This window comes from Mustela putorius, unplaced genomic scaffold (assembly GCF_011764305.1).
Source record: "Mustela putorius furo isolate JIRA1106 unplaced genomic scaffold, ASM1176430v1.1 tig00000242_pilon_pilon_pilon, whole genome shotgun sequence".
Classification (NCBI taxonomy): Eukaryota; Metazoa; Chordata; class Mammalia; order Carnivora; family Mustelidae; genus Mustela; species Mustela putorius.
In genome coordinates, this window is record NW_025421325.1 from 7,693,952 (window position 1) to 7,721,469 (window position 27,518).

Sequence of the window (27,518 nt, forward strand, 5' to 3'; positions counted from 1 at the left end):
TGCTGTGAAGCGTGTAAGCCTGATGTTTCACAGACCTGTACCCCTGGGGCAAATGATACATTATACGTTAGTAAAAATAATTAATAAAAAATATACAGTGATGAAAAAAATTATCAAATTCATTTATATATACAGAGCGCTCTCAGGGAAGAAGAATATTGGTGAGCAGACAGAGGCTTGCATCTTTGCTGGTCAGAGGGGCCTGGCTGGGCTATGAGAAGACTTAGTTTTCCACTGTAATGACACAGTTCGGGGCAAGGTCAGAAAGCAAGAGAATAGAGGGCACTAAAGCACCATGCATCCGGAAGACTAACTGCTAAGTGGGATGATTACCCTGGTGTGATGTGTCAGGCTGTTCCTGCTTCATCCGGCTGGATGGCTGCTACAGCACATTCTATTTGATGGACACGAGGAGGGACTACTTTATAAAGAGAATAAAGGCAAATGATGAGACCAAAGAAACAGTTCCTCTGGAAAGATGAGACTCAGAAATTCACTCACAGATAGGGCTGCTGAGCAGACCTTGCACAAAGCCAGTAGCCAGATCACTCAAGCTGGTGTCCAAGTGCACAAAGTAAGATTTTCTTCTTTAGAATTTGGTAATAAGGACAACTGCCATCAGGCCATAGATGGCAGTAATAACCATAACCACTGGAATGTTGGACGTTGTGATCAGATCTGGCGTGGTTCCTGGAGATGATGCCCAAGCCTCGGTGCAGAGCTGTACATGGAGCCAAGGTCCTGAATCCTGGGGTGGCCCAGAAGCCTATGACAAACAAGTGTATTTAGATTTGGTTCCAGACTGAAGTAGATATGAAGGAGGAAGCTCATAGAATGGAAAGCATATTCCAGAATGTGACAGATACTAAAATGCAGCAAGTCCATGACGTAGCTGGTTGAGATCCATTTTTTGTTGTTGCTGTTAATTTGCAGCATACTTTGCATAAAATGTGTAGAACTTAAGTATGCAATTCTGTACACTCAAAACCATCAGTAAATACATAGAACATTTCCATCACCACAAAGTTTCTCATGCCGCCTTCCATTCAATGATCACATCCTGCTCTCCTGTCCCACCCCCTGACCCCTGCAGAGGCAGTCACTGTTCTGATTTCTATTACTAAAGGTTGGTTTTGCCCATTCTAGGATGTCATAAAAATGAAATAACATAGTATCTACTCTTCTGGTTTCTTTTGCTCAACATATTTGAGAGTCATCCATGTTTTGTGTAATATAGTTGGTTCCCTTTTATTTCTCAGTAGTATTTCATCATATGAATACACCACAACTTATCCTGTTGATTTATTTCTAGTTTTTAGCTATTATGAATAAAACTGGTATCTGCATTCCCCTCCCCCAGCTTTATCGTTGACTAGTATTAACATTCTTAAGTCCTTTGCACACATAGGATTTCACTTCTCCTGGATAAATATCTAGGAGTAAAATTGTTAAGGGGTGAAATAGGTACATATTTAATTTTATTAAAATCTGCCTGTCTGGGGCGCCTGGGTGGCTCAGTTTAAGGTAAGTGGCCAACTCTTGATTTCAACTCAGGTCATGACCTCAGGATTGTGAGATCTAGCCCTGCGTCAGGCTCCCAGCTCAGCAGGGCGTCTTTTGAGATTCTCTGACCCGCCCTCTGCTCACCTGGGCTCGCTCACTCGCTCTCCCTTTAAAAAAAAAAAAAAAAAAAAAAAAAAAGGCTGCCTGTTTTCCAAAGTGTTGTACCATTTTACACTCCATTAGTGATATTTGAGAGTTCAGTTACTCCACTTCTTAACAGCATTTGGTTTGTCCTTTTTTTTTTTTTTTAAGACACTTTATTTTGAGAAAGAGCAAGAGAGCACAAGCAGAGGAAAGGGGAAAGGGGAAGGCAGAGGGAGAAGCAGACACCCACACCAAGCAGGGAGCATGATGCAGGGCTCAATCTCAGAACCCTGGGTTCATGTCCCAAGCCAAAGGCAGACACTTAACCACTGAGCCACACAGGTACCCCAGCATTTGGTTTTAACAGTCTAATTGTATTGTCTGTTTCTGCCACTGTAGTGAATTATATTTTCTCTTGAACAGAAATAATTACCGTTCCACAAACAGACTGAGAGCTAATGATACCTGCAGTAGACTTCGTGAATGGTCTTAGCAAATGGAAGCTCACTACCCTTGCTTTCACACTTGCATTGCCTATCACAATATTCTATCCAACAGAGAATTAATCACCAGTTAAATTGGTGTGACTGGATATTTAATACTATTACGGAATTACTGAAAGTTAGAAATATGTTAATAGAATTGTGGTTATGTTTTTGTTTTAAGAAATTGTTTTAGACTCACCTGATGAAATATTTACATTTAATATCTGAAATTTGCTTCAAAATAATTGAGGAGAGAAAGTGTCAGGAACTGTGCTATGTTTTGACATTTTACCCAACATACAAGCTGAAAAGTTAGCCTGTCACCATTTCATGGATGCTGGCAGAAGATATGAGACTCCTGGGTTAGAAATGAAAGGATTTTGCTATGAGTAAAAAAAGCCGAAGCTTCACGTTCATTTGTTCCAGTTTCCCATGCCCCTGAAATCCCACAGAGGCAATGCAAAGGGCCCGTCATATAGTGGATCGCATACTAAAAGAGGAACACTAAGATTAGCACTTGCGTAGTAAGTGGAAGCAAGCCTGCTCTTTTTCCAGGGGGAGACATCACATCATCCCTCAAGATTGGCCACAGGGATGCGAACACAAACCTGAGAAATGGCCCCAAAGAGCAAGCGAAGAACTGTATTTTTGGCTTACTCAACAAGCACATGCGGGGACACTTGGGCTCTATAGCAGACTGCTTCTCAGTTCACTCAGTGTGACACATTCATAGCCAAATTTGAATTTTTATATGAATATGCTTCTCCATCAACCACTCTGATTAATCAACAGAGGTTAGAATCTCACAGCACATAGCTAAGACTGTCATCAGTTAGACTTGAAGCAACAGATGAAGCCAACGTGTGGTATTGATCTCATTCCCTCTACACATAGCCAACTGTGAATAAGCCCAAGAGGGTAGCAGTAGCTCTTACTTGAGGCAGCCATGATTGATTCTAAGGCCAGGCCTTTATTCATTTTAAAACTGTGCAAATAGGGGAGCCTGGGTGGCTCGGTTGGTTAAGCCGCTGCCTTCGGCTCGGGTCATGATCTCAGGGTCCTGGGATCGAGTCCCTCATCGGGCTCTCTGCTCAGCAGGGAGCCTGCTTCCTCCTCTCTCTCGCTCTGCCTCTCTGCCTACTTGTGATCTCTCTCTGTCAAATAAATAAATAAAATCTTAAAAAAAAAAACTGTGCAAATAAGTTTCAACTGATGGGCTTATCTTTGGAGTCATCATCAATCATTACAGGGGAGTAGATGGGCAAAAAGCAACCCCTGTCTCAGTGGACATGACCCATATTTTTTTCCCCCATCCAAAAATACAACCAAAAGGGCAAAGGTCTAACTTCACTTCAGATTTTGCTGTCAAGCGTGATTGGGATTATCATCACATTGGTTTGATTAAGTCACAGGGACAGTGTCACCAAATAGTTACAGCTCCAGTTGCCATTTTTGGCATTAACTGAAAGCCACTCAGACATAAAAAGCATGTGATCAGCCAGATCAAATCAAGGTTGTGTTGATCTGCCAGTTTGTACACATTTGCATTTGGGAGCTGCGGTTGATGGCATCAGGCATAGAATAGTTCAGGACCATACATGTCTATACAAGTTCTCTTGTTTTTTTTGGCACATGGACACAGATGAGAAACCCAGGAGCAGGTGAAACTGTTAGCTGCAACTGCCACATGATTTAGGTAGGAGTTTTAGATTAAGGTTAGCTGTTCTCAACTGGGAGCAATTTTTTTGGCTATTGGCAATGTCCAATGTCATTATTGTCACAACTAGGGGAAAGGAGCTACTGGCATCTAGTGGGCTGAGGCAAGTGATACTGCTGACCATTCCACAATGCACAAAACACTGAATTTTCTAGCCTAAAATATTAACAGTGCCAAGACTGAGAATGATCTAGGTAACAAAGAGTACATTGATTGCAGTGCTGCCTTCCCTCCTAGGATCTAAGGTGTTTTCTCCTCCAATGCCAGAGGAAACATTAATTTCATCTTTTCTCCAATCATCCCCACTTTCACCCAGATCTTTTGTCCTGATTATCACCCAGAAGGCAGCCAAGAGACGATCCTTTTCTGGGGACTGCCATATTCTGTGACCCCCAATTTCCTTACTCAGGTATGTAGAACCAGGAGGAAGTGAGGGTGGTAGAATCAGAAACCTGCTCCCAGTGCCCAGTGATGCTAGATATCTGTGGATGGCAGAAAGCCATGAGATATCCTTCAGACACTGTGCTAAGTGGCCTTTGTGACAAAAAGTGGCCCAACGTCAGATCGCGAGTGGTCTGAAAAGCTAAGAACGTGGCACGTATGGTATTAGTTTCAGGGGCTACAGTTGTATGGTCAGATGATCAGAGTGGAACAGCAACATCATAACCCATCAGTTGCCCTGAGTGGTGGCAACATAGTCCAGTGGAGTCAGCCTGTCAGTAGTCGGTCTGTGCCTTCATTCCCCTCGGGACACATGGGCCAGCTTTTGGCAGGAGTCACACATCTGGCATGCATGAGAAAGAGTTCTTTGCTGTGTGCACAGCCCTTAATGGTGAATGTGTTGCCGTGTGTGGTGGCAATCCAGGTGGTGCAGGCTTGATCAGTAGTTTGATTCTACTAGGTCATGTCAGAGCTGGCCTTTACCAGATGGCCCAATCAGTAGCTGCAATTTGTTCCCACAATTCACAGCCCTAAAAAAGGGATTTTTTTAATCTGCCTGAATATAGTCTTTAAAGTGGCAGACCAGATGGCTAGGCCGTGGGCAAAGAGTCAGCAAAGGGGACTGTTGATCAAGGGAGGGATTGGCAGGTCTGTGAGAACTGCCTCAGCTCACTGAGCAGTGACCATTCCCTTTAGTTCCACATTGGTAATGAGTACCATCAGCTTGCAGCTTGGCTGAGCCACCAATGATTGAGAGTGTGTATTTAGGGGATCTCTATGAAGTGGGGGCCCCCATGAGCTAGCAGCTATGCTTCAGCCAATGGGTTGGGAGACACGGATTCCCAAGAGTAACTGTCACAACCTCATGCAAAATGAAGATGCTAAAGCTGCTGCCATTTTTACTTGACCGGAAAGGTCCATTTACTGAGACGTATGCTTTCTCTAATACCCAAAGCCTCCAAGGAGTTAGGCCTCCTTTTGTAGCAGGTCAAGAGACCTGCCTTGATTACTAAAAGGATTAAATATTCTAAATCCACCCAAGCAGTCCCAAGAAACTACTTGGTGAGCAGGTCCTGTATTTTATTGGAGTTTTTCAAACACCCCTGTTGATAAAAACTAGTCAAGGCCTATGAGATTAAGGATCCTCCCTTACCAACTAATAGGATATCTACAGAGTGAAAATACTGGCCATCAAAGGGTAGAGGCCCTTGTGTTAAATCCTAGCCCACCCACTGGTGGTAAATGGCAGGGGAGTTTGTCTTATTAACACTTTCTAAAAGTAGCAGTGCCCTGGATGGGATAATCTTTGAAACTCTACAAGCATTTATAGCACAAGCATGTATACATCGATCTCAGCCTTAGCAGAATATACAGTAGTATGCTGGACTGACCCAGAAGTACGTGTGTGCACGCACACACATTTATTCAGCAAGTATAATTTTTTTTCTCCATTGCAACTTTTGCCCAAACCCTGTCAGTTAATTTGAATGTTTTATTTATAGCGTAGGCCTTCTCTGTAAGGAGCCAAGGAGCAAAATTGAGGATACTATGTAGGCATAATGAGCAGAAACAAAATCCTGCAAAAATTTTAAGTAGAAGCTATAACAGTTGAGTATTTTTTTTAAGTATTTTCTTTGACAGAGATCACAAGTACACACAGGCAGGCAGAGAGAGAGAAGCGGAAGCAGGCTCCCTGACGAGCAGAGAAACCGATGTGGGGCTCAATCCCAGGACCCTGGGATCATGACCTGAGCCCAAGGCAGAGGCTTTAACCCACTAAGCCATCCAGGCGCCCTGAGTAAATTTTTTAATAATAGTTTAGTAATAGTTTTCTTTTGGGGCTGGGGGTGACATTTCCTTAGTGTTCAAGTCAGCAATCTCCGTAAACTGCCAATGTTCATCTATAAATGCTGATTTGTAATGAGATTTTTATGTCTTGCGCCTTCAAAGCGGTCTTTTCAGGTAGTTGTTAACTGTGTTGCTGCAGTGTGCACTGCGCTGCCCCTTAGTGTGAAGCAATGAGTGAGCTGGTCTGTCCCAGCTACTCAACTCTGCCACTGCAGGGCCAGAGGCAGTGACTGACGGTACCTAAAACTCAATGTGCAGCTGTGTTCCAGGTAAACTTTGTGTATACTGAGATTTGAATTTCATGTCATCTTCACATGTAGTAACTATTTTTTTTCAGCCATATGAAAACGGAAAAGCCATTCTTAGCTTGCAGGCCATCAAAAAACAGACACTAGCCAGACGTAGCCCATGGGCAGTATTAGCCAACACATCCTACAAAAATACAATCTAAGGAGTTTATCACATGGATAGGTAGGCATTACAACAGCTGCCAGGTAATGACAGGCAAAGAAGTCCCAATAAAGGAAACCAATCAAGGGAACGGAACAAATGCTAACAACCTTAATTTATGAAAATTCTGCCTCCAAAAGAATTGAAATTACATATTTACAGAGTATACTGCATACCTGAGACTATTTGGTCAGAACAACTACCAAGATATATTTTATAAACTCACTGGATTTAAAAAAAAAAAAAAATCTGGGCTTCTAACGAAAACAGAAAGTGACTTATAAGGGAAAGAAAATTAGAAAATCATCATCAGACCCTCATTAGCAACGTAATATTTAATGGCAGAGGAAAATGGAGGAGCATATTTAAGATGCTCAAAGAAAAAAAAAAAACAATAAAAGCTACTTTCAGGAATAAAGACACAAACTATACTAAACATGCAAGAATTAAAAAAATAATCCCATGAGAACTTCTAGAGGAACTGACCAGAGAACAAGCTTCAAACAAGTTTAACTACATAGCTATCAATGCAAGAACTGGAAGTGGGCATTAAAGATATACATACTTGTAGCAATGAAACTACTTAAAGCCTAAGAAGGAGAATGTAAGTAATGGCTCTGTGCTCAAGCAATGTCAGGCCAGCTCTAAGAATTTACTGTGCCAGGGCTGTGGGGTGGTTCCGTCAGTTCAGCATTCAACTCTTGGTTCTGGCTCAGGTGGTGAGTTGAGCACCATGTCTAGCTGTGACTCAGTGCCTCAGTGTGGAGTTGGCTTTAGAACGGCTTCCTTCCCCTCCTCCACCCCTCTCCCCACTTGCACATGTGCACTCTTTTTAAAAACAAATAAATTTTAAAAATTAGCAGGCCATGTCACATTCTTTAAAAAACTGTCCAATAATTTATTTTGGTGGTGGTAAGACAACTGTGCATGCAATGTGGGATGAATGATGCCACATTCTATCATACCATTGTGACATGATTATGTCCATGTCTTTTCCAGCTTTCAGGTGTCACCCACTTCCCTTGGCCTATGGCCCTTTCCCCTTCAAAGCAAGTTAACAAAGCAGAATCCTCACGCTCCATTACCCCTCTTTCTGCCTCGTTTTTCCAGTTAAAAACCTGTAGAATTACATAATGTGCACCCAAATTATCTAGGATACTCTTCCAAGCATTTTTTTTCCACATTAGTACACACTTTCAAATACCTCTCAACTGTACACATTCAAAAGCAAAAGCCTTTATTGGGGCGCCTGGGTGGCTCAGTGGGTTAAGCCGCTGCCTTCGGCTCAGGTCATGATCTCAGGGTCCTGGGATCGAGTCCCGCATCGGGCTCTCTGCTCAGCAGGGAGCCTGCTTCCCTCTCTCTCTCTCTGCCTGCCTCTCCGACTACTTGTGATTTCTCTCTGTCAAATAATAAATAAAATCTTTAAAAAAAAAAAAAAAAAAAAAAAAAAGCAAAAGCCACTTTAAAAAAAAGGGCAAAAGCCAGTTTAACGTCACCTGTTAGGTTTACTGCCTAATCCAATCATGCCTGAACACAAAGCTCTTCAGTAGCTTTTTTTTGAAGGTTCCTGTATCCCTGGTTACAGCAGCTGTTTTCCAAGGAAAGACCGAAGTGAAATTGTTCCAATTAGAGTCAAGCAGAGAAAAGCCACGTGTGAACACTTAGGATCTATGTATTAAGTTTATAAGATTTAAAAGGGAATGGGCGCCTGGGTGGCTCAGTGGGTTAAAGCCTCTGCCTTCAACTCAGGTCACATCGGGCTCTCTGCTCTGCGGGGAGCCTGCTTCCTCCTCTCTCTCTCTCTCCCTGCCTCTCTGCCTACTTGTGATCTCTGTCAAATAAATAAATAAAATCTTAAAAAAAAAATAAAAATAAAAGGGAAACAGGAAACAGAATTACCCTTTACATATTTTCCACTGGTTGGAAGTTACCCACCTTCAAGCTGGCCAAGAATGTAACTTAATTAAATCCACCATCAAACAGGCTGAACCATTTTTTTTTTTAAGATTTTATTTATTTATTTGACAGAGAGAGATCACACTAGACAGAAAGGCAGGCAGAGAGAGAAAGAGAGGGAAGCGGGCTCCCCGCCGAGCAGAGAGCCCGACGCGGGACTGATCCCAGGACCCTGAGATCATGACCTGAGCCGAAGGCAGCGGCTTAACCCACTGAGCCACCCAGGCGCCCCTCTGAACCACTTTCAAATGAACCCTTAAGATAAAACAGAACTATGCCAAGCCCTATATAGATGTAGCAGATTGGAGCTTGACTGATTAACACCAATAAAAAACCATTTAACTCAATTCCTGAACCCTACCCCCATTAACCTTTTTAGACCCAACTTCTGTCCGCCCTGGAAAGGAAGCCCCTGTATTTGAGATCCAAATGTACAACTAATGTTTTTCACTGAAAACATTTACTTCACCATAGGTATTAATAGGAACATCATTCCTTTTTCAACACTGAACTCTTAGGCACTAGAGGTATAGTGGTGAACAAGAACAAAAAGTAATCCTCATGGAACATTCTAGTAGACACAAAACTACAGAAAAAAGTTTAATGGGAAATTGGGAATGCTGGAGGATATGCACAATTTTTAATAGGCCAAGCCCATCATGGGGGTCTTAGAGATTTAGAGGTTAAGGAGCAAGTGCTATGACATTTAAGGGGAGAGCATTCCAAGCACAGGGAGAACAAGTGCCAAATCCTTAAGGTTAACAATTTACCTAGCCCATCCAGGAATAGTGAGGGGAATCTGGCTAGAAAGTTAAGGAATGTAAGAGATCAGGGACAATTCCAATTTGGGCCTTGAGTGGACAGACCATGGGCAGTAACAATCTGGTTAGTAATGATGACAAAAGTGATCACAATGGAGTTGGTTAAGAAATGGTGAGATTCCAGATACTATTTTGAATAAACTGAATTGTCAAGGATGACCAGATTTTGGCCTAAAACCTAAGAGTAGTTTAAACTGTTAGGATCCGGAATACCATTTTAGACCTGTCAAATATAAAATGCCTATTCTCTATTCAAGTAAAGATATCAAGTAAGCAGTTGGATAGACAAACCTACAACAGTTCAAAGAAAGGTATAGGCTAGAAATAAAAAATCTGGAAGTCAGTTTAATATACTGAATAGTGGGCACCTGGGTGGCTCAGTGGGTTAAGCCTCTGCTTTCAACTCTGGTCATGATCTCGGGGTCCTGGGATTGAGTCCCGCATCGGGAACTCTGCTCAGCAGGGAGCCTGCTTCCTCCTCTCTGCCTACTTGTGATCTCTGTCAAATAAATAAAATCTTAAAAAAAAAAAATATATATATATATATATATACACAGAATAGTATCTAGGGAGAGTACTGGTAACTGTCCAAGGACTAAGCCCTAGGCCTCTCCAACAAGTCTGAGACGAACTAGTAATGGCTACTGAAATAGAAGGAAATCTTTTTAAGATTCTCAAAGAGGGACGCCTGGGTGGCTCAGTTGGTTAAGCAGCTGCCTTAGGCTCAGGTCATGATCCCAGCGTCCTGGGATTGAGTCCCATATCGGGCTCCTTGCTCGGCAGGGAGCCTGCTTCTCCTGTCTCTGCCTGCCATTCTGTCTGCCTGTGCTCGCTCTCCCTCTCTCTCTCTGACAAATAAATAAAATGTTCAAAAAAAAAAAAAAAAAGATTCTCGAAGAAAATGAACTGTCAAATGCCACTAGAGGCACATAAAAGGTCATAAAAAGACCATTTAGACTTAGCGACGAAGTCACTGTTAACTTTCACAGCCAACAGCTTGTGGATGTGTCTAACTGGGTAATTTTAAAAGTAAAATTAAGATACAATGAAAATGGTTTACTCAAACATCAAACAAAAAACTCACTTTCCAAGAAAAAGTATGTATCGTCAACTTTTTTGAGCTTTGCTCTACAAAGGGTTTGGGTAGGGTGCCACCTGGAAGGGTAAACTTCAGAATGTATGCTGATGGAAGGGAATGGTCAATAAATACCAATAAAGGTAAAAACTGCTAAAGCCATGAGCTTGATTAACCAAGAGGGAAGGCAAAAAATGCCACTGTATACATACACGGCAGACTGGGAATTTGTCAAGTTCTTTTCTCTCATCTACTTTAAACTCTTCTAATGATTTTAAGGTCATCAGCTGATTGAAAATGAGAAAGCTCGAGGTGAGCAGGACTACAGAAAAGAATGGGTAAAAAGTAGAAAAGGAATTACTGGCTAGTGTGCAACATCAAATACCCACTTATTAACAGGGATCAACAACCAATTTCTCTAGCCAAGTTCAACTCCCAGTACTAGTACACAATATGACATTTTGAGGCTTTAGGGAAAAAATCATTTAGATTAAAAAATAAAAGTTAGGGGCACCTGTGGCTCAGTGGGTTAAGCCTCTGCCTTCAGCTCAGGTCATGATCTCAGGGTCGTGGGATCAAGTCCTGCATCAGGCTCTCTGCTTGGCAGGGAGCCTGTTTCCTCCTCTCTCTCTCTCTGCCTGCTTGTGATCTGTCAAATAAATAAATCTTAAAAAAAAAAAAAAAAAAGTTATGCCATTATTCAATCAGTCTAGCCTAGTGGTTCTCCAAGTATGGTCCCTGGCCATCACCATCACCAGGAAATTTTGTTAATTCAAATTTCAAAAAAAGGGCAAGTTTTCAGGTCTCACACTGCAATCGGTGTATCAGAAGCTCTGGGGCAGGGCCCTGCCATTATTTTAACAAGCCTTCCAGATGGTTCAAGAACCATTTAAGGGATGCCTGGGTGGCTCAGACAGTTAAGGGTCTGCCTTCCGCTCAGGTCATCCCAAGGTCCTGGGACTGAGTCCCAGGTCAGACTCCTTGCTCAGCAGGGAGCCTGGTTCTCCCTCTGCCTCTGCTGCTCCCCCTGCCTGTGTTCTGTCAAATAAATAAACAAAACCTGAAAAAAGAAAAAAAAATGTTAAAAACATACACCATGTTAAAAAAAGAAAAAAAAAGATTTCCTTTTATTACCCCTCTATAGTACTTCCATCCAGATCACTACAACTTAAAATGGATCACTACCTTTTGCAGCTATTTAGTAACCCAGAGCAACGGATAAAATCCATTCAACAGTTCAGAAAAGTTTGCATCATCATCAGTTCAGAGTATCTGATTCACCAAGCCTACATTATTAAAAAGAATCATCAGAAATTAAACATCACAAATAAGATTTTTTATTTGTCACCATTTAATGTCTGAATTTTAAACAGATTCTTGGACTGGTGGCTCATATCCATCAGCTCGTTCCACTTTAGCACCGGTCTCATCCCCAGTAGCTTTTCCAGAACTACTACCTTCACCATGAAGCTCCATGAGCTTTCCCACTAAAAGAAAGAAAGAAAGAATTTTTATAGCACACCATTTTCTTAAAACAATGTTTTCAATACTATATACGCAGGACAGAAAAAAAAGATTATCTGGTCTCAAAAAAACAAGACACCAATATATCTTGCTGCACATTTTTCTCAGGAATCCTATGACTTTTTAACTTACATTCAAACTTGGGCTTCTTCAGCATTTTTACTTTTCTAACGAAGACATCATGGAGTGGATAAATAGACTGACAAGCTTTTTCTATATCTTTTCCAATGCTGTCTGGAATCCTGCAAACCAGTAAAGGATAAATATATACACATTAATACCCACCTCATTTAATCCACTCAAATCCTCTTGCAAGACAGTGCTCTTATAAGACAGTCTTGTAAGACAGTCCTTCTAAGGGTAGAGGTTAAATGACCTAAATTATACAGCCAGTTAGTAAGAAAGTTAGCATTTGATCTTTCTGCCTTTTCTATTCTACCCTCTCAAACCAACTGCATGGGAACATCAGAAAAATGTTAACAGTTTTATCAGTGGACATCATCTGGGACCGAAACATCTTGTCATCATCTATTCCCATACATCACTGACAGTAGAAAGTTTAGCCTTTTCAGTATATTTTCTAATTAAGACAAAAACATTTCCTATACTTCAGGTCTCACTATGAGATTGCTTCATTCAAATAAGGATAAAAAAACCAAATCACATTTACTGAGCACTTAAAATATTTTAAGGGACATATAGCCAGACAGTTTCACAGACAGGATTTAAACACAGGTCTGAGAAGTCCTTCATCAGAGGGATAAGAAGAGATTCATTGTTACGAGGTATGAGGAAAACAAACACTTACAATTTATTGACCACTTCTTTCAAGTCATTTGTCTGAACCTCTCGGGTCATGATCTCCATCATCTTTTTCCGAATTTGGCGGACCTGTTGATGCTGAGCATAAGAGGTCTTCCGAATCTGATTATTCCGTTTTTTAGTAAAACCAACACAAAATAGACGAAGCAAATAACCATCGGTAGTCTTGACATCAACATGAGCTTCAATCATGGTCTAGTGAAAAAAGATAGTCAGATGTACCAGGTTTTAATGTTATTAATTTATAGCCCTCAAATTCTAGTATAAAAATGCTAGAAATATCAAGTACATGATCATCATACAAACTACACGCCTAATTTACAGAATTAACTTCCTTGAAGTGAACTTACCCAGTTACTCCAAATCTTACTACCCTTCATGTCTAATTAAATAAATACCAAGTCCTCTCAACACTCTACTTTCTAGGTGAACACTTCTATCCCAATCTCAGCAGCATCTAACCCCATTTCTTTTACATGCCAGACTTTTCCCCCACCAATCAACTATATACCTCTGCATCTAAGAAAACCTGTTCTGAGACTCTAGTCTACACTTAGGTCATTCTTTTTTAAAAAGTATTGTCTGAATAGGTGAAATACTACTACAACACTAAATGCATATTTTTAAATGTAACTTTTGTTCCAAACTAAAGTGTGATGATGATTAAATATTTAATTTCACAGCTAAAATGTTAGTAAGTAATCCACTAACTACTCATATTTTTGCCTCAAGTAAAAAATGAAAACTACCTTAGATAGCAACAAAAACAAATACCGTCTTTGCATTTTGTAAACTGTATACTTTAATTTAAAAAAATGAGTAATACACTTATAGCAAAAGGACGTTAGAGTATTTCCAGAAATTCAACCATAAAACCTTCAGGGAATGTCAGAAATAAATGTAACGGTATAATCAGTATGTATCATTTGGGACCGAAACATTTTGTCATCACTCATTCCCATATACAAAACATCCCAAAACTGAATGGTTAGCCAAACACATCTGAACCAATGTAATTATTATTTCCTGTAGTAACAATGCTTTCTAAGTGCTTTGTGTCAAAGCATTGTGCATTATGCACAAATTCTGTGTATAAGCATGTTTTCATGGCTCTTTTATTTCATCTTTGTAACTCCCAAGAAGTGATACTCTTACCTACATATCATTTTAGATAAAGGAATCAAAGCCCAGCAAGCTTTAAGTTACTTGCCAAAGAGAACACAATTGGGAAACTGAGCAAAGATTCCAACCTCACAAGAAGCTTTGCCACTCTTACCAACTCTGATAACCTAATTTTAAAAACTGGGAAAAAAAGATAATAAATATATCTTGAACTCCAGTTAAATACGATGATCATGGCTCACTCACTGCTTTACTCAAGTTCAAGAGTGCCAATCCCCGGAGTCAGCACTCGATAAAAGCTACAAAACGTCATGGATTTGAAATACAATTTACTTCAATCACATATGTTCCTTCTTTTCCCAAAAGGGCATCCTTGACCATGCACGCTAGAACACCATGCACTAAGAAACTTCTGCTCTTACCTGCCATTTTTTGACCATGGAGCACATTTTGTCCCGGGTAAGATCCATTCCATGGAAATTGGTCAGGCAGTTTTTGCCCTGGACATCCTCAGTAATTAGCTTGAATTTTCTAAATGCAACTTCATCATTCTGCAGATCAGCAAGACTCACTTCAAATACACGACCCTTGAGGCCATCAGAAGCGATTTCTAGAAAACAATAAATTGTGTTTTTATCATTAAGAACCACATAAAGTCAAGCCAGCCAAGAACATTCATGCATAAGGTTGAACTTAGAAAGTTAATGTAAATTATAAAGACCCTAACTTTTGTTAGCCTAATTCCATGTGGACACCCATGACTTACTGACAATCCTCACAAGAAACTCAAATAATACCTAAGCACATTTTCTTAACTAATTCTCAAAGCACCACCTTCCTTCCCCAAGTGTTGTACCAAACAAGCACCACCGTGGCCAAAGCTGCGACCATTCTACTTAGTTCTCCCACCAGCAGGCGTATTTAAAAAACAAAAAACAAAACGAGAAAATACTCACTGGTTCCTTGAGTTCTTGTGACTAGTGTTTTCCCAATATTTCTTATATTGAACATAGCTGGTGCTTTCACATCATACCAATCTTTCTTAGAAAATGGATCAACCCTGTATTTTAAAAACAAGTAAGTTGTTACCGCAGATCACGTAATTCTTACTGAGTTTTTAAAACTTTCCTCATTCTAAGGATCATAAATGGCTCATGTAAGCAACTGGAGTCTAAGAACCTACTCCCTTCAGGGAGGTGCAAACTTAGCTCTTCCCACGGTCGGCTTCACTGTACACAGACCGGACACCGAAAAAGTTACGCCATAAATGTACACACTTCCCACCCCATCGTTTCTTCGGCTTCACAAGAAGCACTGCCGCCAAGTTACATGCACGTCTCTTGAGCCTTCCGGGTGCATGAAAACACGTAGTGGTAGCCCTGCCTCTGCAAGGACTCACACGAACCCAAAAGGAACTCCAAGGGTCCCACCTGGCCCAAGCGGAGGAAGGGGTGCGGGGTCTCGGGTGAACAAGCTCTCGGGAGTGGTACCATCGACTACCCGTGAGATTTACAAGGCCAAGAAACCCACAATACGAAACACCCAAGCCCCAAAGATCATCGGCAATTTCGCTCAAAAGCGGGCGCCCAAGACCCGAAAGGCCAAAGGAAAGAAACCAGCCCGTAGCGATGCAGCACCCATACCCCCCAGGCCGCCGTTCTGAGTTTACCGACTCGGCACGGCCCTCGCAATCCACTTGACATCCTCACCATCCGGCTCACACCACCATCCAGAACCCGCCTGCCGAGCCCAGCATGAGCCCAAAAAGCTGGGGGCCAGGACATGAGACACTTACACTTTCTTCTTGGCTCCCTTTTTGCCGCCTTTCGTAAGGCGCTTGTTCTTGCCGACCGCCATGGCGCTGCTCAGGGAGCCAAAAGGGCGGAAGTAAAACTCACGCGAGAACTTAGGCGTACTGGGAGAGGCGTGCCATCTACGGGACCTTCGGTCTTGCGTTTTTCCGGCGTCAAAGATATCGCGACAACAGAAAGAGGAACTCCGACTGAAGCTGCGACAGCGCCCTCACGTGTGTGGAGACTGCGGAGCACGCCGCGGGCGGCTCTCCAGGACGCAGCGCTCGGGAGGGGCGGGCGCTGGCGCTGGCGGCCTCAGGTTCGAGCCAGTGGTGGCGTGTGGTTTCCGTGGCTCTGACGCCCGGAAGTAAGTGTCGGTGGCAGGAGGCCGCCTTTCCACGTTGTTAAAAAAGAACTTACCGGTTCGCTCATTTTTTCTGGAGAGTGTGGGATTCAGAATCAGACAGCAGATCCAGGTTCAGATGCTAGTTTCAATATTTAGCCTGATGGCTTGTCTGTGCTTCAGTTTCCTTGTGTTTAAAAAGGAGATAGTAATATAATCTGCCTCATAAGGTTGTTAGTAGGATTAAATAAATTAGTAGGATTAAATAAATTAGTAGGATTTGAATACGCAGTATTAAATAACTTCAGAGATACTGGGAGTGTTCCGCATGTTGATAGGATTGCTGGTTAGTGGGGAATGGTCACTGGTGAACATCAAGTTACACACTTGTGCACTTTTCTGTCGGTTTATTATACATTAAAACGAAGTTAATGTGATTGTTTCCTTGAGGGACTATGATTCCACTGTCTTATGATTCCACTATGATTCCACTTTAATTTACAAAATTAAAGATTTTAATTTTTCAAGAAAAGCTGAAAATCACCAAACTTCATTTTTCTGCAACTGATGCAAAAAAAAAAAAAAAAAAAAAGTCTTTTTAATTCTAGGGTTTTAACAGAATACATCCTGGTTAGATGAGGCTCACAGCTTCAAGTAGTGCAGCCCTTGGAAAGCTGGCCCATACAGGCCTGGTACTCAGCCAGAGGTACGTTGAGTTCTGGTCCCTAACATTCCCTCTGGCAAAAACCCTGTGACCACGCCAGAAACCGGTTCCCACTCACAAGGCCCCACAAACCTTTAATCCTGTAATCCCTTTCAGTCCTCCTAACCTCCATCCCCTACCTCCTACTACTCCCACCATCCAAAACAGTCTTCCTAAATCTCCAATCCTATTCTGAGATCTTTCAGTAATACCATTAATCTAAGGCGCTTACACCATAAAGTCCTTATTTTATAACAATACGAATATGTTTAACACTACTGAACTGTGCACTTAAGAATGGTAAAGATGCCCTGGGGCTAATAATAATTATATGTTAATTTAAAAAATTTTTTTAAATGGTAAATATGGTAAATGGCTTGGGTTTGTTTTTTTGTTTTTGTTTTTGTTTTTTAAGATTTTATTTATTTATTTGTTTGAGAGAGAGAGAGCAAGCAAGCAAGCATGGGGAGAAGGCAAGCAAGCAGACTCCCGCTGAGCAAGAACTGAATCCCAGGACCCCAAGATCATGACCGGAGTTGAATGCAGATGCTTAACTGACTGAGCCACCCAGGTGCTGCATGGTTTGGGTTTTTTGTTTGTTTACTGCAATTTCACAATAATAACAACAACAACAAAAATTAAAGTCCGTAGCCAAGCCAACAAAAACTCTTTTATCTGGCCCTCCTCATCTCTTTTCATTATCACTACATCTTGGCCTTTACCAGGTCTCCAACCCCTGTTTAAAATTCCTGACCCTCGGGGTGCCTTGGGGGCTCAGTTATTAAGCATCTGTCTTCTGCTTAGGTCATGATCCCAGAGTCCTGGGATTGAGGGCTCCTGCTCAGCAAAGAGTCTGCTTCTCTCTTTCTGCCCCGACCCCTGCTCGTGCTCTTCCTCTCTTTCAAAGTCTTAAGAATATATAAATAAAATAAAATTCCCTACCCTAAACAGTTTTCTCTTCCCTCATTCCTTTTCCCTCTGTGCATTTGTAAGACTGCTTAGCCTCATTTCTTCTTTTAGTAAGAGTTGGAGTCCCCAGACAAACCGGCTTTCCCTCAGACCCGTTCCCAGAAGACCTAATACTACTTAACTTCTTAGTAACTATGGATTAAACCTGTTCCTTTCTTACTGTCAGCAGGAGTGACAGTGCGGTCATTTTCTTATTTTGTAGCCCTTTCACTTAGCACATCATAGGCCCTCAAAATGTTTGTTGTATAAAAAAATAAGAGGTAGATAACATCAGTGGTTTTCCCAGTCTTTTGGACTTTATGGATCAATCCAGATTTTCAAAATAATTTTAGAACCAATAGAATTGCAATTTTTGAATTTTACCAACCTATTAAAAAAGATAACTGCCATTTATTATCTGTATCACTTCATTTTTAAGTTATATTTTGACCCCAAAATAAAAATAAAGAACATATCCTCTAAAAAGTCAGCCCTTTTATTTTTATTTTTATTTTTATTTTAAGATTTTGTTTATTTATTTGACAGAGAGAAATTACAAGTAGACGGAGAGGCAGGCAGAGAGAGAGAGAGAGAGGGGGAAGCAGGCTCCCCGCTGAGCAGAGAGCCCGATGCGGGACTCGATCCCAGGACCCTGAGATCATGACCTGAGCTGAAGGCAGCAGCTTAACCCACTGAGCCACCCAGGAGCCCCAAGTCAGTCCTTTTAAATAAATAAATCAACTTTATGAAAACCTCTTTAGATCATATTTTTCTTGTCTCACTGCAGGCTGGTGAAAACTAGTGACAATGGAAATCAATGAGTCCTTATAAATATAATATTGAGTCTAATAAACTCTATTAATTCTATACTTACAGTAACCCTAAATTTACTTCATAGGTGGCAGTTCACTAGTTTAATACCTTCCCAGTAGAAAATGTTATAGACCCCAAGGCTACCTATTCCAGAATTAAAATCAAACTTGTCTTCTTCCCAATCTGATTCCTCCTTCTGCCCAAGAGTAAAAAAGCCACAGAGGAGGCAGTAATGAAGTCAGTTGCATCTAGTTTCTTCTAGCAAAATCAGCACATAAGGGATTTGTCAGAGGTACATATTTGAATCCTCTATTTGTAATAAAAGCTTTAAAAAAAAATTATGTTCCTTGACATTGTTACATTAAATGGTGCAATTATCTGTTTTAATTTAATTATGATGAATAAAAGACAGCCCAGGGCATGTGAAATCAGGTTATTGGGTCTCAACCATCTGAGAATTTGAAAATTCAGATAGAATAAAATGGAACAGAAAAATGTCACACTGCATCAAACCTAGTAAAGTGTCAAATTGCTTCACTGATTTTCTTTTCATCTGTGACTAATCTCTTAAACTGATCTAGTGATTTTTAAATTTTGATTACTGTGCCTTATTTCTAAAAGGTCAACTTATTTCTTTTTCAATTTATGTCACTTTGTAGTTTCTTATTCTTTGAAGGCAGTAAGCATAATTGTTCTATAGTCACTGTATGATAATTCTGGTATCTGAATTCTTTCTCAGTCTGTTTCTATTGTCTGTTTCTGCGCTGCTTCTTTGAGTAGAGTCTAGTTTCTAGATATCTTTGTGTACTGGCCATTGCATTTGAAAATTAATATTTGGGGCACCTGGGTGGCTCAGTCAGTTAAGCATCTGCCTTCAGCTCAGGTCACAATCCCAGGGTCCTGGTATCAAGCCCTACATCAGGCTCCCTGATCAGCAGGGGAGTCTGATTCTCCCTCTGCCCCTCCCCCCACTCACAATCTCTCTTCTGTTCCCTCTCCCTCTCTCTCTCTCAAATAAGTAAATAAATAAAAATCTGAAAAAAGTGAAAACTAATATTTGTGGGAATAATTTTTTTTTTATTTTGGATACTATTAGTTTATTATAAAAGAGACATGAAAATTATTTACATGATGAAAGATTTCACAACTTCACTGGAATGGGCAGCTTCACTTCATGCCATTTTAATAATGATTTCAGTCCACATACTTTCCAAGAATGTCACCATCTCTAAATAAGAAATAATCCTTGTCATCTAGAACTACTTTGGTGCCTCCATATTCTGGGAGAAGAACTTTATCTCCAACTTTCACACCAACTGGTTGAATCTCTCCACCCTTGCCTTTAGAGCCGGATCCAACAGCTACTACTGTTGCTTGCAACACTTTTCCTTGAGATTTTTCTGGAAGCATGATACCGCCTTTGGTTACAGTTTCAGCTGCACTCCTTTCAACTAAAACTCGGTCAAAGAGGGGAAGAAACTTTCTAAACGCCTGTCCTGCCATGACTCCGGCCGCCGCAGTCCATACTCCGCTCTAGAGCTCTGTGGGAATAATTTGAGGCTTGTGATGAAGATAGTCTCTTCAGATATGACTTTTTTTTTTTTTCTGAGTAACATCCATTTTATTGTGTTGGAGTGGGAGGGCAGCCTGGCTGGGAGCAGAGCAACCCTCACAGGTTGTTGAGTTCCAGCAGGGGCTGGTCGAGAGTCTGGTGAATCTCCACATTCTCCTCCTTGGCACTAGCCAAGGTCTCTTCCAGATCATCGATGGTCTTCAACTTTGCCACAGACTCTCGGCAGACTCAGCTCAGGTCTCAGCCTCTTTTAGCTTCTCCTCCAGCAGTTTGATCTCCTCTTCGTATTTATCTTCTTTGGTTGAATAGTCCTCTTTTGAGGCCATCAGGGACTTGAGGGCCTGGTCCCTGGTTCAGAGTTCCTCCTCCAACTGCCTGGCACAGCTCTCAGTCACCTCTGCTCTCTCTTCCCGGCGCTCCAGCTCTCCTTCCAGGATCCCCAGCTTCCTGGCCACCTCCTTATATTTGCGGGCAGACTCCTTAGAGATGTGCTTGGCCTCCTTCAGCTGCATCTCCTGCTCATCCCTCAAGCTCCATCTTCTCCTCACCCTTCATGGCTCGGTTTCCAATGACCTTCATTCCTCTCTCACTCTCGTCTGCTGACCTCCTCCAGCTTCCCTGGACCAGCTCCTCCTCCTCTACCAGCTGAATGCAGTGGTTCAGGGAGGCCACATCTGCCTCCATGTTGGTAGCCTTCTTGGCCTGCTCCAGTTTCTCCTGGGCATCCTTCACTGACTCAGAATACTTTCCCACCTCATCCTCTGTCCCCTTTCAGCTTCTTCTGGAAGGCCTGCTGCTCCTCCTCCAGCTGCTTGCAATGGTTCTCAGCCAGCCTCTTATGGGCGTCGGCCTGCTCCGCATGGTTGATGGCATTCTTCTTGTCTGCATCTTCTTCTTGCTTGTGCCCATGGCTGTGGTGGGGGGCAGGCGGGCCAGCCAGCGGGCAGCGTGCATTGGATGAACTGGGCTGGCTGCGCGGCCTGGGCGAGGAGGACCAAGAGGAACTGGGATGTCCCAGCCACGGGGGCACCTAAAATGCTGGGAGGGGTCTGGCAGAGCTGGGGACCAGGACCCTCCCCCACTGCGGCCAAAACCTTTGTAGGGTCAGAAACTCAGCCGGGTGGGGGGTGCGGCCGCCCCAGCGCCCACCCCTCGGGACCATCACCCTCGAGGCCCCGCCCCTACCCCACAACTCCCCCCATCCCCACCCCACCCCGCCCCCAGCCCCAGAAGGTAAAGTAGCGGGTACAGTCCGCTGCTGGAGTCCTGCAGGCATGTAAACCAGCTTTTTTGGCTTTAGGCTTCCTGGGCAACCCAGGAGGTTCAAATGCAGATATAATTCTTTGTAGGTGTCCTACTTTAAATTCAGCTCTTAATGGTATAACCCTTTGGGGTCACAGTTTGCTGAAGGGAGGACCTCCTATTAGAGTTCATACCTCCCATGGATCCTGGGATTGGATTTATTTCCCTGTCACCCAGAGTGGCTATCCAAGTGGGTGTACCTATTATCTGGAACCAAGAAATACACTTAGGGTAAAAGCAGTTTGGTATTTGTTTATTCCTCCCCCGTCCCCATCCTGTTTTGGACAATTAATTCCTTACTAAGAAGAAACAGTTTTTAATGATTTTATTTTTAAGGTATCTACACCCAGTATGGGGCTTAAACTTACAAACGCAAGTTCAGGAGTTTCATGGTCAACGGACTGAGGCAGCCCAGTGCCCCAAGAATAGCATTTTTAAAAAAAATTTATTTATGTATTTATTTGTCAGAGAGAGAGCGCACAAGCAGGCAGAGTGGCAGGCAGAGACAGAGAGAGAAGTCTCCCTGCCAAGCAAGGAGCCGGACGTGGGACTCTAACTCAGGATCCTGGGATCATGACCTGAGTCGAAGGCATCGGCTTAATGGACTGAGCCACCCAGGCGTCCCAGGAATAGCATTTTAAGTAGAATTTTTGTTTAGAAGTTTAGGGAACAGTAGATCATTCATTTAATTGATGTTTAGAATGTCTTCCATAAATGGAGAAAAATTGAGGAAATCTTACTTTGTTATCATCCTGACAAAATAATTGCAAGTTTGTGTTTTTGCGGATGAGGTTATCTTAAATGTTTAAATGGTATTACTAAATGCTAACCAGATTGCAGTGAAACTAGTGCTCTCTAATTCATACCTGTTGGTATTTTACAAAGATAAGCCACTTGAAAAGTAATTTGTCCATGTGATTCAAAAACCATCAGTGTCCTGCAAATATATCATAAGGAAATAAAATTGGGGAAAACCTGTATGTATAAAGTATTATTCAGTCTTAATCATAAAGTTAGAAGATGAGAAATAACCTAAATGCTTTAAAATAAGGAAATGGAAGGGATGCCTGGGTGGTGTAGACAGTTAAGCCTCAGACTCTTGATTTAGGCTCAGGTAGTACCCTTGGGGTCAGAAGATGAGCCCCACATGGAGCTCCACGTTGGGCTCCAAGCTCAGTCCAGAATCTGCTTAAACCTTTCTCCCTCTCCTTCTGCCCCCACCCCCCCCCACACTCGCACACACACACACACACACACACACACACACACTCTCTCTCTCTCTCTTTCTCTCAAAAATAAATAAATAAATAAATAGTAAAGGGACGCCTAGGTGGCTCAGGTGGTTAAGCGGCTGCCTTCGGCTCGGGTCATGATCCCAGGGTCCTGGGATCGAGTCCCACATCGGACTCCTTGCTTGGCAGGGAGCTTGCTTCTCCCTCCGCCTCTGCCTGCCACTCTGTCTGCTTGTGCTCGCTCTAGCTCCTCTCTCTCTGACAAATAAATAAATAAAATCTTTAAAATAATAATAATAATAATAATAATAAAGAAATGGTAAATTATGATATACTCATTTGGTATACCATTACCCAGCTATTATAAATATGAGTATGAACAGTGTTTAGACAAATGGAAAATGCTTATGATAAAGTAGTCAATGAAAGATATAAAATTTATTTCCATCTTCATCATAACTATATAAAAGGCAGAAGGCAGTAAAAAAAAAAAAAAAGACATATTGAACACAAGAAACTTGGGATAACTGGATGGCTCAGTTGGTTAAGCATCTGCTTTAAGGCTGGGGTAGTGATCCTGGGGTCCTGGATAGAGTCCTCTGTCAGACTCTTTGCTCGGCAGGGAGCCTGCTACTCTCTCTGCCTGCTGCTCCCCCTTCTTGTGTGGTCTCTCTCTCTTTCTCTCTGACAGATGAATAAATAAAGTCTTTAAAAAAAAAATAGAAGAGGGTCGCCTGGGTGGTTCAGTGGGTTAAGCCTCTGCCTTCTGCTCAGGTCATGATCTCAGGTTCCTGGGATCCAGCCCCACATCAGGCTCTGCTCGGTGAGGAGCCTGCTTCCCCCTCTCCCTCTGCCTGCCTCCCTGCCTACTTGTGAGCTCTCTCTCTGTCAAATAAATAAATAAAACCTTTTTAAAAATTTAAAGAAAAAAAACACAAGAAATAACAATTTAAAATCTCTCAGGTTATTTTGTGAGCCCATCTATATCAGACTCAGAGGAAGTCAACATAGTTGTACTAGAGTGGTATTCCTTTTTTTCTGTTCTTGTCAAGTTTCCTATGACATTAAGTATAAAATGAATAGCTGAAAATTAAAATAAAATAACATATTGGTGGTGGTTGCACAACTCTGAATATACTAAAAACATTTAATTGTGTACCTTAAAAGGGGAATTTTATAGCTGAAAAAGCTGTTGTTAAAAAATTAAAAACATAATTTCTAAAGTGAATATTGCTTATGAAATATCCCAGTGTTTGAGCTTTTTAAAATATTTAATTTGTCAATCCTATAGCCTTATAATTAGATATTATTCTAACTTTAGTCTTCCCAGCTCCCTCCCCACTGCTACCAACACATCTATCCTCTTTCTCTCTCTCTCTCTTTAAAAGTTTTTATATATTTATCTGACAGAGGGAGACAGCGAGAGAGGGAACACAAGCAGGAGGAGTGGGAGAGGGAGAAGCAGGCTCCCTGCTGAGCAGGGAGGCCAATGAGGGGCTTGATCCCAGGACCCTGCTTAACACCTAACCCACCCAGGTACCCCAACTATCCTCTTTCTCATGAGACCTTCATTCTCTTTAATACATCTGTGACACTGTCATTTATAATTTAAAAAAATACATATTTACATCTTCCTCTGCATTGCTGGTAGAGAGCTCCAAAAACCCTTGGAAATTTCCTAAGGGATGAGATCAGTAAAGGTGTCTCTTGTTATGTTAATAGTTTTGGATGCACCTAAGGATGAGGGCTAGTTGCCAGAAGAGCCAAACCTGTATTAATAGGGTTGGAATTTTCTGTCCTACCTCCCTGAATCATCAATGGTCAGTGGTTGGTAATGCCCATGCAATGAAGCCTCTTTAAAAATCCAAAATGGCAAGGGAGTGCCTGGGTGGCTCAGTCAGTTAAGCCTCCAAATCTTGATTTCAGCTGACTGAAGTCCTGATCTCAGGGTCCTGGGATCTAGTTCCATGTTCAATGGAGAATCTGCTTCTCTCTCCCTCTCCCCCTCTTCCTGCTCACTCATGCACACTTTCTCTCTAAAATAAAATGAATCTTTAAAAAATAAAAATAAAAACCCAAAATGGGAGGGTTCAGAGATCTTCCAAGTTGGTGAACACATGCAGATGTGGGGAAGCTGGTGTGTTTGGAGAGAGCATGGAGATTTTGCATCCTTTTCCCATAGCCTGCCCTATGCATCTCCGCCATCTAGTTGTTCCTGAGTTTTGTCCTTTTATAATAAATCAGTAATCTAAGTGTTAACTTACTAACTTAGTAAACTAGTAAGTAAATCAAAAGTTAACTTACTTAGTAAAGTAAGGAAAATGTTTCTCAGAGTTCTGTGACCCACTCTATCAAATTAATCCAAGGAGGGGATCATTGGGACCGCAGATCCACAGCCAGTCAGAAACAGGTGATAGTCTGGACTTGCGATTGTTATCTGAGGTGGGGTGGCAGTCTCAAAGGATGGAGCACGTCACCTGTGGGATCTGATGCTGTTCTTGGATAGGTAGTATAATAATTGAGTTCAGGGGCACCTGGGTGGCTCAGTGGGTTAAGCCTCTGCCTACAGCTCAGGTCATGATCCCAGCATCCTGGGATTGAGCCCCGCATCAGGCTCTCTGCTCAGCGGGGAGCCTGCTTCCCCCTCTCTCTGCCTGCTTCTCTGCCTACTTGTGATCTCTCTCTCCCTCTCTGTCAAATAAATAAATAAATAAAAATCTTTTAAAAAATTTTGAGTTCAATTGTAGCACATCCAGCTGGTGTCTGAGAATTGCTTGGTGTGGGAATGACACCCATCAGTGGGTTCCAGGATCATTTAACATCATTTTCTCTCAGTCTGTAAATACGTCCTGATCTCATTTCTTTTTCCTCTCAGCTGCAGCCCATGGTTGCTCATTTGAGCAACAAACTTTCTCATCTTTGATGAGAAACTCTAAACTTCCGTATAGCCTTATTCTTGTCTGACCCTGCCCAGAAAACCCTAAATCAAGTTCATTGCGCAGTATACTTTTGTGATTGTGTAGGTCCCAGTTTTTTCACTCCTCCCTGTACTGACCTTGTTCAGTCCTTCCTACACTAACTGCTTGATCATGTGACTTGCTTTGATCAAGGGACATTAGCAAATGTGACTCAAGCCAATGGCTTAAAAAATGCTGGCATTGGGGCACCTGGACGGCTCAGTCAGTTAAGTGCCTGACTCTTGTTTTTGGCTCAGGTCATCAGGATCATGAGATTGAGTTCCCTCTATGCGTGGAGACTGCTTAGGATTCTAGATTCTATCTCTCCCTCTCCCTCTGCCCCACCACCCTGCTCATTTGTGCGCTCTCTCTCCCTCTAAAAAACAAAACAAAACAAACAAACAAAAAAATGCTGGCACATAGGGACCTTGCTGTCTGCTCTTTAGAACACTTCTTAGTTCACTAAGAAGGCTATTAGCCTGCTGGAGAATGAGAGCTCTTTTAAAGTAGAAATAAGTAGCCCCAGTTGAGGTCTCTCCAGAACAATTGTTTTGCCAATCATTAGGCATTTGAAGAAGTCCATTCTAGACCATTTTGTCCAACTAAGCCAGCCTGGAACAAAAGAACTACCTTGCTGACATTTAGAATTGTGATGAATAATACATATTTGTTGTTTTAAGTCATGGAACGTTGAGAGAATTTGTTCTGCAGCAAAAACTAACATGCATTTTCTCTAACCTTACATTTACCCTTACCTTCGTGGCATGAGTAGGGAAAACTGCATAGCTGAGGCTAGAACTGTTAGAAATTAATCAGATCACATCTCACCTGGGTTCTTGCAGTCCCTATCAGTCCTTTATCTGTCAGCTACCTTCCCCTACTTCTCAAAATGTCTGAACATTCCAGTCCCTCACCCTGATCCTCCCATCCCCAATTCAGTCTTATCGCCTGTCATTTTTAGAAAATAAGTTTGTTGCCTGCTCGAGATAATGTGGAGTTTGCAGGCTTCAGCAAGGACTCGGGTATTTTTCTGTATAGGCTAAAAAGCCGTTGGAGATTTTTGAGCACTGGAGTGACACTCCAACTCTTGTGTGGAAAATACAATGTAATAGAGCAAGAATAGAATTAAGAAGTTAAAAGAGGTGATGGTAGCTTGGTTTAGGGAGCTAGAGGAGGAGGTGCAAGAGGTTGAAGAATGGTGGGAACAGGACACCATTCATAGAGATTAACATGCAAATGACATCTCTGGAGTGGTGAAATGCAGTTGACCAGGGTAGAGGGATGCCTTGAAAATTCTGGTTATATTTTGAAGATAAGAACAGAATTTGCTGGGGCGCATGGGTGGCTCAGTGGGTTAAAGCCTCTGCCTTTAGCTCAGGTCATGATCCCAGCGTCCTGGGATAGAGCCCTACACTGGGCTTTCAGCTTTGCAGGGAGCCTGCATCCTCCTGTCTTTCTCTGCCTGCCTCTCTGCCTACTTGTGATCTTTGTCTGTCAAATAAATAAATAAAATCTTAAAAAAAAAAAAGAACAGAATTTGCTGATGAATTGTTGTGTGAGAATAAAAAGAGGATGCAAGGATAATCACATTATATAATAATAATTTTTTTACATTGGTTCTTACCTGCCCTACTCCCTCTGAGCAGAAGGCAGGCTCTGTCCTAAGTACCTTTCTTTGTAAACTAGTCTTGAATGAATGAATGAATGAATGCCTCAATTAAGGGATGAATCCTGTTTGAAATTTTTACATTAAAGCAGATTACCTTTTTTCTTTGAGAAAATAGCTTTCTCCTTGCTTTTCAATTTACAAAGAGAAAGTATTGTATAATAATGAGGTTCCATTGTATTCTAGATGGGATTATTAAAAAACACCCTACACTAGTGCTTCCCCAAATACAGCCATCAGAACGATTACCAGTCAACAAACTATTACCAGTTGGCAA

The 27,518-nt window shown here is 41.9% G+C and overlaps 2 protein-coding genes, 2 non-coding genes and 1 pseudogene across 4 annotated transcripts; all 5 read right to left on the reverse strand.

Moving 5' to 3' along the window:
- Window positions 1-11,757: 11,757 nt before the first annotated feature.
- On the reverse strand, window positions 11,758-15,863 carry RPS3A (ribosomal protein S3A). The gene is made up of 6 exons (XM_004758048.3): window positions 15,707-15,863; window positions 14,868-14,971; window positions 14,334-14,521; window positions 12,776-12,984; window positions 12,100-12,209; window positions 11,758-11,930 (listed from the first exon to the last, which is right to left on the reverse strand). The coding sequence occupies exons 1-6, from the start codon at window positions 15,766-15,768 to the stop codon at window positions 11,809-11,811; spliced, it is 795 nt and encodes a 264-aa protein (XP_004758105.1). The 5' UTR covers window positions 15,769-15,863; the 3' UTR covers window positions 11,758-11,808.
- Window positions 12,429-12,500, reverse strand: LOC123391586. The gene has a single exon (XR_006606276.1). It is a non-coding gene; the product is annotated as a small nucleolar RNA SNORD73 (small nucleolar RNA).
- On the reverse strand, window positions 13,674-13,746 carry LOC123391585. The gene has a single exon (XR_006606275.1). It is a non-coding gene; the product is annotated as a small nucleolar RNA SNORD73 (small nucleolar RNA).
- Window positions 15,864-19,591: 3,728 nt separating the features above from the next.
- LOC101692358 (10 kDa heat shock protein, mitochondrial-like) lies at window positions 19,592-20,049 on the reverse strand. Its single transcript, XM_045078332.1, has one exon. It carries the CDS (start codon window positions 20,012-20,014, stop codon window positions 19,706-19,708), a length of 309 nt encoding a protein of 102 aa, XP_044934267.1. The 5' UTR covers window positions 20,015-20,049; the 3' UTR covers window positions 19,592-19,705.
- Window positions 20,050-20,180: 131 nt separating this feature from the next.
- LOC101687812 lies at window positions 20,181-21,777 on the reverse strand (annotated as a pseudogene).
- Between the last annotated feature and the right edge of the window lie 5,741 nt (window positions 21,778-27,518).